The sequence below is a fragment of the Schistocerca serialis genome, chromosome 10 (genome assembly GCF_023864345.2).
Source record: "Schistocerca serialis cubense isolate TAMUIC-IGC-003099 chromosome 10, iqSchSeri2.2, whole genome shotgun sequence".
Classification (NCBI taxonomy): domain Eukaryota; kingdom Metazoa; phylum Arthropoda; class Insecta; order Orthoptera; family Acrididae; genus Schistocerca; species Schistocerca serialis.
This window is the reverse complement of record NC_064647.1, coordinates 189,379,061-189,391,132: the sequence shown is the minus strand read 5'-3', so window position 1 is coordinate 189,391,132 and position 12,072 is coordinate 189,379,061. Positions and strand designations below refer to the sequence as shown.

The following is a 12,072-nucleotide window of genomic DNA, read 5'->3' as shown; positions in this document are numbered from 1 at the left end:
CAATCTTTTTTTGGGCCTTATTATGCTCACATTGCAGAACCAAATTAGTTTTTCAGGTAGTTTAGAACATTGCTTTCTAATGAAAGAACATTTTTAAAATATCCCAGAAAGTGTTTTTGGCATTTTTATAAAATCATTAACTTCGCCCTCAATTTGTAAACTACACAAAAGCAGTATAACAATGAAATTTTAAAAGACTGTTTTGGTAAGTGAGTAATGTGCAAAGCTTCGGGTTTATCCAGAATCACTTTTGGAGACATAAAAATCTGAACTTAACATCTATTTCAAGGGAATTTTTTTTGGCCAACTTTGCTTCAAATTATCCACATGCACACCACTCAGACAATCCTTTTTTATAATGAAATTTCACTTAAAGCACAAAATGTTTAAGATATCCTAGTTTTGTTTCTTTCAAGACAATACTGCACAGGAGTCGTAAAATTGCTGAAAACACAAGAGTGCACTGTTTTTAACTGCACTAAGGAGTAAAACACATGCCCATCTCTCTGCAAGTAATAATTTGGCTAAAGTAAATCTTTCCAATGTTCATTGGGAACATTGTGCAGATGTTCACACAAAATTTCAGCAAAATCCAAGACGGTAATGTGCAAACTTTTTCTGAAATTAGACCACCAGATGGCCCTCATATGAAACAATGGTGTGTCTTTTGCATGTCTCAAAGAAGGGACACTATGCATTCATGTAACTGATTTCCCTCAATGGGCAATGAATCCAGTCTTCAGTGCAGATGCACTTCTACGTTTGACTTGCAGCAGGAATTTAAAATTAGCAAGCACGCAAGACACGGAAAGGGACTGCAGATAGGTGGCATTAGGTGAGAATGTGAATCAGCTGGGGAGTGCACCAAGATAGTCTGCACAATTGCAATAAACTCTGTCTGGGTGGCACAGTGATTAATGCAACTGCTTAGTATGTAAGAGATCCCAGGGTAGAGTCCCAATCAAGGACACATTTTCATGTGGCACCACTGTTTCTGTACAAATACCCAATGCAACATATTAGTGCCTTCCCTTTTCTTTCTAAGAGAAGACACCATGCAGTCATATAACCTACGTTTTGGTGAATATCAGTACTAACAAAGTCATTTTGAATTGTGCTTAGTGTGGCAGCCAATGACCTTGGGAATATTTTCATAAAACTATCTGGAATAAAACAATCTGTAGTATTTAACACTTATCAGTGAAAGATAAGAATTCTATATCTACAGAAGAAGGAACTGGCTAGGTGGCTTCTACTTGGTGAGTGGCAATTATTCATATTATTATGTTCCATAGTTTCCATTGTCTGATTACATGTGGCTTCAGCCACATATCAGAATCCCAGTGTCTTCACAATTGGTAGAATCGACTTTCACACCCATATGCTCCAAAATCAAAATGCAGCTGGGATATCTAAAAAGTTTTACGAACTGGAGCTGACTTCTGTCCCTCTTTATAATTCTTTACTAACTTGCTTCACCGATTTTCACTGCCTCCACTGATCTCTAAGCTCTCCACTATAGTTGCCACTACAGGTGAAAATCAACTGAAAGAGTAAATTAGCTCAAACACACTGAAAATTGTCAGGGAAAACATTCCAGATTAAAAAGTGCCTGAGAACTTATTCTTTTACCATCAATGCTGCATCCACTGTGACTGCATTATCACTGATACCTGTTAAAAGTGACAGAGCAATTGACATCTGAACCATTCCATAAAAATTTTTATTGTGGATATAGAAAAAATCGATATAACAGTACACTGTAGGATATTCCAAGTAAAGGTCCCAAAAACAGTATCATTTACTGACTGTTATAATGCCCAGATAATGTTAGGAACAGAAGTTGGTTGAAACCAAAAGTGAATAGCAATTAAGTCTTAAGTTCAGATTAGAATATTTATCTTAAGGATAGGTTAGTCATCTGTTGTGGCGGCGTATTTATCGCAGTAAAGTAGTTGATAATATTTAACAAGATTATCATGGATTCCAAATGTGAATTCATCTGGCTGAATTTAAGCAACAAAAGCCAGTCAAAAATGGTTATCTGATGCTTTTATAGACCACCTGAGTCAGGAGCTATAGTACTTGAGAGAACTTGCAGAAAATCGTCAATAGCTTTCCCGATTGGCCATTATAATGGAGGACAACTTCAACTAGCCATGTACAGATTGGGAAAGTCATGCTGTCAAAACTGGTGCTAGAAACAGATTCAAATGACATTCTGAACATCTTGATTGAGAATTACTTTGGGCAGATAATTGTAGAACCAACTTGAGAAGGTAAAATCTTAGACCTCCAGCAACAAACAAACCTGAACTTACAGACTCTGTTCATGTAGAGCAAGTGATCCTACGGCTGTGAGAGTAACTGTAACTACAGCTATTACAAGCAATGTTAAATGGTGAATATTTTTGCTTAGCAAGAGTGACAATATGAATTGCAGAGTATCTGAATAGTCAATATAAAATTGAAAGCACTGAGGACAAAGATGGAAAAATTCAAAAGCATCACTCAATAAGTCTTGACTCAATAAGTCTTAGCCAAGTATGTTCAGAGCAAGGTCTTAAACCACAGTGTCTTTCCAATCTCTTATCAGCAGTGTTAAGAAACTACTGTGTTAACAAAGAACACCAGGTTTAAGGTAAGTCAACACACAGATGATATAAGTTTAAAACAAAATGAGCATAAAGACAGTAATGAGACAACTGTTCCACAACTTTGAAAGTTTAGGTCTAATCGTTTCAACCCATCTGATTAAGAACCCTACGAGGGTTTGGCCTACACAAAAAACCCTACGCACTTCAAAGTTATGCATTCAGTCACACAGTGACCATGAAGGCACTGAAACATAAGTCCAAAACACTGAATTTGATATTCAAAATTGTTCTTCCATAGAACAGTGTTACTGTCCCTCCTTTCAGTCATCATATGAACACCAAAGCTTTGAAGAAATAACACAAAAAGAAGAATCTAATTCCATGCTTATGCAATGTAGAAAATTGTTTGAATTTTTGTTGGAAATGTCACACTTTACCCATATTTTTGCTTGACACTTTCAGAGTCTATCCAGGCCACAGCAGAAAGGGAATTCTTCCCATAGCATACACATCAAATGGATTTCCTCATGACGACGACGAAGATGTCGAGTGAGGTAAGTTGTTTCCTTTGTAATTAGAACTATTATAGTAACACTCTTCTTTTGCCGTTGCTGCAGTGACCACTATAAACAAGCTCATAATGCGCACCACCACAGTGTCTTGATCAATTTTGAATTGCACATTCGATATCTATTGTTTGGAGCCCATGGCTTCGATAGGCAAACATTCTTGGAAATTACCTAAATTGAAGTAAGATACTGGACATACACAGAAAAAAAGATCGATGACAAGTTGCTGGAAACCACAGTAAAATATTAGAGTAACAGGCGGATTCATAGAAATGTGAATCATGAATGAAGGAAATGGCTTCCAAGGCACTCGTTCCACCAGTTGGTGAGTGCTTTTCATCATCGTGGGATCTTTGGCAGGAAGGACTGATGTATTATTTGACGTGAGAGTGTTACAGAAATGCTCAACAAACTCCACAAACCACCTGACACAGTGTGGCAGAGGATACGTCTGGTACCACTAACGGAACTGCCCCTCTTGCAAGAAGCTTTGTGCATTGCGGAGAGGTTTATACTGAAATTTCAAGTGAGTACTTCCTGGAAGGAGTCTGACAACATATTACTTCGTCCCACATACATCTCATGAAATGACAACAGGGAAGTTCGAAAAAAATCAGAGCTAATGCAGAGGTTAACCAATGATCATTCTTCCCACATACCAATGGAATGGGGGAGAATGGGAGGGGGTGTGTGCGGAAGGGGGGGGGGTAGAGGGTGGGGAGTTCAGTTAGTGGTGCCAGAAGTACCTTCCACCACACAATGTCGGGTGGCTTGTGGAGTCATGACAAAGGTAACTTTTTCTACATTTGTTGAGGTCTGAATCTCAATCCTTAAAATTTCAAATTGATGTTTCTGGAGGTTACCAGTTACAAGAATTATTTTTGTGTTATTTCTTCAAAGCTCTGAACAATATCTATGTTAAGAAGAATGAACTTACTACAAGTGTAATGGCCAGTAATAATTCAGAGGCAGATTTCCACAGCACTTTTTAAGTCAAAATTGTTTTCATCTATAATTCTTAACTAATAAATATTCACATATATACTAAGCTGAGACAAACTAATAAGGCCAGTAATTTACAATTCATATTCTTACAGCAAACAGTTATTTAACATATATCAAAGAACTCACATGTTGCAGGACGTCCAATGGCTTTTGCAACTTCTGCCATATTTACTATGACTGTCTTGATGCCGTTGCCCTTGCCTTCGACTTTTGCCATAATCCGGGGCATCTTGTAGCGATAGAACGCATCGCTCACGTTCCTGTTTACGTTGACACTTCCCATCTTGCTGGGTACACAGTCGCGAGCAGGGGGTCAGATGGGACGAAATGCTGGCAGTTTTAGGTGTTTGGGATAGTGCAGGGTGGGGTTACCGCCTCAAGGCGTGTTCTAGCGCGTCGGCACGAAAGGAGGGAGAGAGCGAGAGAGAGGGGCAGTCACGTTTCTCTGAATGGCTGCAGCTTCCTGTGCCGATTACTGGAAAATTTTGATGTCCTGCAATTTAAATGAAAAAATTACTAATTGTAACACTGAGAATAGCACAGCAGCAATCTCACATTAATAAAATACATACAAATCAGTGTTACCATGCTTTAATTACTTCTAAGTCTCTCAGGCTGCCTTATCAAGTACATAAATCTTCATAGTATATCGGCCTGCCAGTATCATCAGTGAGACTACACAGGACAGGAGCCAACATCCATTTTTCTTACCTGTAACTTATAGGTTCCTGCCGCTTAGATGAAATCATACACCTTGAGTCTAGGCCACGAACTGGCTCTAGGGCTATGTGGAAACTCCCAGATTTTCTTCTGGATAATGTCTCTGTAACAAAAATGAAGCAGTTAACATTTCAAATTTAAATAAGGTGGTCACTGATTGTCATATACACTGACCTGAACTTTATTCTTCTGGTCTCTGTACAGAAATCTAGGCTGTGGTGTTTCAAGAAAGTGATTATGCAGGAAGTGTAAGGAGAATTATTTCAGACATTGATAAACTTGATATTTTTACATTTGGTTTAAAATATTAAAATCAAGCGCATTCTTTTGTCTAAGCTGAACATCGCTGTGTCCTCTCAGTCTATATCCTAACTGATAAAACGCCATGGAATTTTGTAACTTGTGTATCTTTCTTTCATACGTGTAGCCGTTCACTTCAGTCTTTGAGTCTTAGTCTCCCCCAATTGCAATTAGGAAAATCTCCAATCTATGTTTTTCCATCGAGATTTCGAATATACTCGCTCTGTCACAGGCATACAACTGCTTTTCGTGGCCACTCTCATTCATACGCATCAACATTTATCGTATTAAGTCGACAAGAATATTTTACGGTGAAAAATGAATATCTAAATGAGATTGTTGTCAAAGATTATTCTTGCGTCCTAGCGAACATTTGAATCTTTAACACATGATATCAGAGATGTACGGATTAACTACTAGCGACGACCTATAACTTCCATGCTGAGCACAATTTTACATGAAAGTAATGCATAAGTCGCAAGGCGGAATTTGTTTTCGTTTGCGATCGAGTTCTGGACTTTTTCTGTTAAAGCGCTAAGAGTTAGAAATACTGAGATTAATCGACCTCAACAGCTTGTTTGCAGCAGTCATATGTCAGTGAGCATTAATTATCTTGTTTGCCACGCAAACCCATAAATAAAATTTGCTGTGGCGCTTGCTCACGTAAGTTTTTATCAGTTTATTCAGACAACATTACGCAAGAATGGAAAAAATTTCACAATGCCCACGACATTCGCTGAGGAATGCAATTGCGTGTGCGATTTAAATTTCATAACCTATTTTAATAATTTTTAAAGAGAAAAATCAACGTTGCAGGATCTGTGTAGTATTTTCAATGTATTTCCTATTTACAATATGTTACAAGCATTGTCCACCGTCTGTAATCGCCGACAATGCATGACGTCATTAGGGTACAGTGAAAGGTGTAAAATGCCTCCTAATTTAGCCAAAGTACTGCCACGCAATTCGCAGTGTTACTTAATGGCGGCGACCCACGTTGCAACGGCCTTGAGCAAACCAGCTGGAATGTGAGATCAGGACTGAACAAACTGGCTCGGCAGGCGCTCTGCCCCTGTGGACTACGAGCACTGCGTACTTTTAACAGCGGAAAAGCCGGCCACGACAGTTTTAAGTATACAACATTTTTACAGCCACCAGAATCTTATTTAGTGTTGGGAAAACATGTTTTCAAAGGTGAATACAACAGGAGATAGGTAGTAAGAGACAGCATTAATGAAGCTTTCTAAATTAATTTCACGGTTTCAAACAAAATACTTGTATTCGTCTCCTCTTAATATTTCATTTTTTAGTCCTCAGCCTGACACTGCGATTAAAAATCTCATCCATGGACTAAGAGAACTGTTATAACGGAAATAGCATTTGACAAGCAAATGGCAGTTGTTTTAAATATCCTGCGTTAATGTAATATACCTTACGATTCTGTACGACGACTTTCACGTCGAATGTTAGTTATGGAATTGTGCATCTACGTGTCATTTACGTAAGTTACGTATAACAACTTAATGCTTCATACAGTGTAACCTCAGGCATGTTTTCATTCTACACGCTCTTCACTCGCTGAAGCCACATACAAACCCAACACGTTAATTTTTTGAAATATGGAAAGATTCCGTGACCTCACGATAAATACTGCATCGATGCTTGCTCAGGTGGATTGCTGCACGAACGTTTTAACAGTGACTAAATCTGCAGTAAATACTTCACTTTTTACCCGACAACTGTTGTCAGACCGCTTCCATTCTTTTATGTGGTTGACCTGTTTGCCTTCTGAATGGTATTCATTAAAATGCACAACTGCATAATGCCAACATATGATTTGTTTACTTCGTAGAAAGAACTGGTATCGAATTAATGGATAAGCAAAATGTTTCGTTCCTCTTACTAAGTTGCAAAATATGAACAAATGTATGTTCATAACATTTGGGCGGGGTCTCGTGTTAAGGGGACTTCAATTACTTGGCTGCGTCCAGCCATTGACGGTAGCGAATTATTAAACACGAGTTCTCCCTTTACCCTGTCTACATCATGCAGAAGCTACAGAAACTTCACATTTTGGAAGAGTGCTCGTAGTCTACATGCTGTATACGAGACCAAACCCATGCTTTAGATCATGGCAAACTTATTTCTTCTCAATACGTATATTTATTGCCAAAATATTACAGCATTGTTACCGCATTGGAGGTGAACTGCAGCTCTATAAACAGTTTTAAATACAGAAATTCCATCTTGCGGATACAGAGACAATACACACTTAACTGTCGACATTTCGTAGTTTTGAATTTTCATTACAAGCAGAATTTTATGGGTGACTAACACTAAGTGCCTTGGTTATACCCACACGAACATAGACGGGGGCGGACTGGGTTGGAGGTGTTTGGGCACCACCCCGCCTACTGAGTAGAGTTTTTATTCATTTAAAGGAGTCTAGAAATAAGTTCTCTGGGAGGCCGGAAGTTGGATATCATCTATAAACTTTGCTCTCGTGACAAGAGAAGTGCCGAAAATGTGCAACTCGTGAGAAATGTTAGTGCGTACCGAACCGTTTGCAATTGCAGCTTTTTCATTTTAGAATGCTGGGTACAACATGACCATCGACACTACTGCAACATCAAGTTTTTTTGCAGGCGCTTCATTTCGAGAAAATTTTTTGAAGGATAAAAATACATGCGTGGATGATGTCTCATTCACACCGCTAAAGGAAAGTATTTTCGTTTACGGTTGCAATTTTCCATGTTCAACACATGGCATAATTGGACGTAGCGAATCATGCCCGTTGGGTATCTGCAACATTTAGGAGCGTCGTGGAGTCAGTATTCCAACCATCTCCCACCCCCGCGAAATATTAATAAATCTTTGCTAACCTCCGAGTGTCTCCAACAACTACATTCTCTATTTTTAGCCTCAAGCTGTCTTTGGTGTTTCACGTATTATTCTAAGAATCAGTTCTGGGATCTGTCGAAATGGCCGTGTTTCCTCAATACTCATTTCTGTTTACTCTGCAGGGTACTCCGATCCCTCAGGTTTTGTAGCCGTAACTTTGTGAAGTAGCATCTTTCGCTTTTCCCTGTCTAGGTACCACGTGGCACCTTGAGAACTATTACTCTACCGTATGCTTTTATTTTAAAGTAATCTACTGTAACGTGCTCAAGTTCGCTCACCTTAAGTGCTATTTTTACCATTTATTATGTTAAAAAGTAATGGAGGATTAGCATTTGTTTTTCTCCGCCGATTCAGTGGTTTTCAGTCCTTTGATTGGTTTGAAGGCAATCAGGCTAGTCTACACAGTGAGAGTGTTCATATCCGCTCATATCCACCGAAGAACGAAATATTCAGTGCTACGTGACTGGTTATCTGGCCATTAATTTTTACAATTTTCAAATGGTATCACATCTCAAAGGCGTGTGTTCTCTATTTATCGTCTACTTATCTCTTCCCTGTTTCAGAAAGCTATTCTTGCTACAGTTGGTCAAAGTTTTACATCCTCTTCACTTCTACAGCTTCATTTTGCTACAAATATAAACAGCGATACTTGTTTGCTGCTTTCAACGTCTCACTTCCTCAGCGTCGCATGCCTGCGATTACACTCCATTATCTCATTTTGTTATTTTCAAACCACATGCACAATCCTGTCATGCGTAGCTGGCTACGCGCTGGCAACACTGCACTCTGCCACTACTTTGTCAATCACGGAATTATTTCACTAACTGTAATAGGAGTCAGATTACTGTGTTAAGTTTTGACTGACGTTTTAGTCTTATTATATGCCTGATAGCGCCCGAATTTCGAAGAGGGTTCTCCACTTTCTCCACGACAAACGGAATTTACGAAGTCACTATAGAATGAAGGATTTTGGGTGTCTGACGACGCGAATGAGATCGCTGGCGCGGCCAGGCGGCAGCAGGCGGAACAAGCGCGAGCGCTGGTGCCCCATTTGACCAGACTACGGACCCAGACCCCTGTCCCGCTCACCTGGTGTCCGCATAGGACGGCGCGCTGGGGCCCGCGGCGCCGCTTGCGCAGCCGCGCCTCGCCGGTGACGCTGCCTGGAGCCTCGTCTCGTCCGTGATGCCTGCCCAACACATTCAGTAAAAAACCGAGCGCCCACTCACTACCAACAACACATCTGCCGCCCCGGCTAGGCTAATGCTGCTCTGCGCTCACTGCTCTGCTGCCGGCCACAGCGGGAAGTACGTAATACCGAACAGGGGCGACGGCTCGTTATTAAAGGTCTCTCCCCGATATGTGACGGCGGAACATGATTGCTTTGTATCATGAAACTCAGTAATAGCATGAAACTGTACTAGCTCCGTTCTGAAGATCACGACAGCGGTATATACACATGGAGTTTCGTACATTGCACCATATGAGCTACTGAATAACTGCACAGGAAAGCGATTTATTGAAAAATCCCCGATTAATCTGCAATACAATACATTTGCTCATGGTGTGGGTCAACTGGAAAGCCCAACAAGTGTTTATTCTTCCAAGTCTTCCTACTATTTACTTAAGTTTTCCAGCGTTGCGTCTAATCCATACATAACAGTACATCCATGATGATAAGAGAGAGAGAGAGAGAGAGAGAGAGAGAGAGAGAGAGAGAGAGAGAGAGAGAGAGGTGTGTTGTATTTGCTATGCACACTCATCACAAAAAAGCTGGTCGGATATTAGGCGGCATCGCGGTATGTCTCTAACGCCTTTTGTAAATCGACGAACATCAGCTTTAATCACCAGAATCTACCTTTGTGGGGGTCTGACAAAACGGAACGACCTATGTCTTTACACGATCGTTGTTTACGAAATACGCAAGGATTCTTACAGGGGACAATTTTGTTGCAGGGTCTCTTAACATGCGAACATAACACGCGTTGAAAAGTAGGCAACTGGGCAACGTCAATGATGTACACAGGTTCGTAGTAGTAAGGGTAAGTCCGACGTCCCCTTTCAAAACGGGAATTCTGAGAATTTTTGTATCTCTTGGTATACTTCGCTCCAAGAGCGAGTGCCAAGATTGCTGGTATAAAGGGAGCTACGTTCTTGTTATGGCGTGAAGTCGGGAACGAGTAAGAGATGGCTGTGAGAAGACGTCAGCCGACCACACTCTGACCGGACCTCTGTGCAGGACGACAAACTCGACAGCAGCGGCCCCTATGTGAAGAGGACGTAAGAGCCGCGACCGACTAGTGACGGCCCTGTTCTATAGCAGCCTCAACTCTTACTCACTTCGGAAATTTGTGGTGACGTCTTATGAGACCAAACTGCTGAGGTCATCGGTTCCTAAGCCTACACACTACTTAATCTAACTTTAATTTACGCTATAGACAACACACGAACACCCATGCCCGATGCCTAAGGGAGGGCTCGAACCTCCGACAGGAGGGGGTGGGGGGGGGGGGGGGGACGCACGGACAAGGCGTTCTAGACTGCGCGGCGAGTCACTTCGCTCATTTTCTCTATTTAGCACAGACTTGGAATTGATTGTACTGAAGATTATTTTGTATGTCGCCCTTTGCTTGCGGCACATCTTTGAAATTGCAAAGGTTAAGTACTGTAATAACTCATCACTAGGCTATTCGACTGACAGCGAACCGAGTACGCAGGATTCCTAGACACCACAGTTATTTTGTATACTACATGTAAATCGAAAAAGGGTATCCCTTCAGCTCCACTTCCCATTGATCTTCAGGGTTTCTGATTATTTTTCCATCCCGCAGTCACATATTTTGGTGTTCGCATGGAGGTTCCAACCTTCAGTCATTCCCAGAAATGCAATTTGCGCGTACAATACTTTTGTTTTCGTAAACAAAGTTGACACTCGTCGCGGTGGCGGATAGGAACGACTGCAAAGGCATTTCTCATTTACAGCCGCTCCCATCAGCCAATGCGCAGAGTGTCAGCTTTGTTTGCTCGATTAATACACTATTTCCGCCTTCTGTCATCCTCCGCTTTGGAGCCAGTATGGTCTTGATAAGACTCCAAATTACAAATGGAATAGCATACCCTGGAAAGCCAATCTAAAATACGTTGGGGGGGGGGGGGGGGGTGTGAGATACAAAATATACCCTAAATAAGCATATCGGTATACATTTGTCCAACAGGAAATTTATTGTGTCCAATAATAACAGCATCAAAATCAAGACAAACATTTTCAATGTATTCGTTCTCTCAATCAAGTATGGCCCAAATTTGGGTGCTTGCAGCTTTAAACCAAGTGTACAAAACTGAGTATGCCTACCCATTATCACCGTAAAATACCAATTTATTAACACTCAACAGCTCGGAAAAATTCCTAACACAAAAAAGGAAACCTCCTACCAGAATCTCGCTCTTAACGAAACAGTGTCACAGGCAACATTCCTCTCCAATCCTAGGTTCAAATTATTCAGTTGTTACCAGATGGTTACTATCCTCCGACTTTTTCAAAACGAGCTTTGATAGTGTTCTAAACTGGACAATAACGTGAAGGTATACATAGTTTACTGTTCACAGAGGGTCAAACCAAGAAATCAAGTTAACGATGGAAAAAGATACAACACTGATCTAGAGGATAGATAAGAGAAAACTAGAATGGTATGACCATGTGAGACTATCGATGGTAACAAAACTTCAAAGTCCAGTTCCGCATTTCAGTCCTTCCTAGAATTCTCCTCACCCACAGAGACCGTGCATAAACAAAAGACAACTGGAGGACGAGTAGAGAAGCACTGAGATTGAGTGGCGGTAGACTGCGAACGATGCTGTAACAACCGCTGCAATATCCGGTGTATGGTCCTACATCGCCCATTTAATAGAGGTGAATAACTTCCGGCAATAACCAACATCAATTTTTCGAACCGCAACCCTCCAATCCCACGCCGGCTCAG

General features: G+C 40.8%; 1 protein-coding gene across 3 annotated transcripts in view; it reads right to left on the bottom strand.

The window, feature by feature from the left end:
• The window catches only part of LOC126425101 (eukaryotic translation initiation factor 5), a 113,683-nt gene that overhangs the window by 36,161 nt on the left and 65,450 nt on the right, over positions 1-12,072 (bottom strand). For 2 of the 3 annotated variants that reach the window (XM_050088023.1, XM_050088024.1), the window contains exons 3-4: positions 4,883-4,994; positions 4,298-4,664 (exon numbers count right to left, since the gene is read on the bottom strand). In XM_050088023.1, coding sequence (XP_049943980.1) covers positions 4,298-4,454 — 157 coding nt within the window. In that variant the 5' untranslated portion in view covers positions 4,455-4,664; positions 4,883-4,994. Of the gene's footprint in view, positions 1-4,297; positions 4,665-4,882; positions 4,995-9,181; positions 9,282-12,072 lie in introns of all 3 variants that reach the window. The other variant, XM_050088025.1, reaches the window with a different exon arrangement.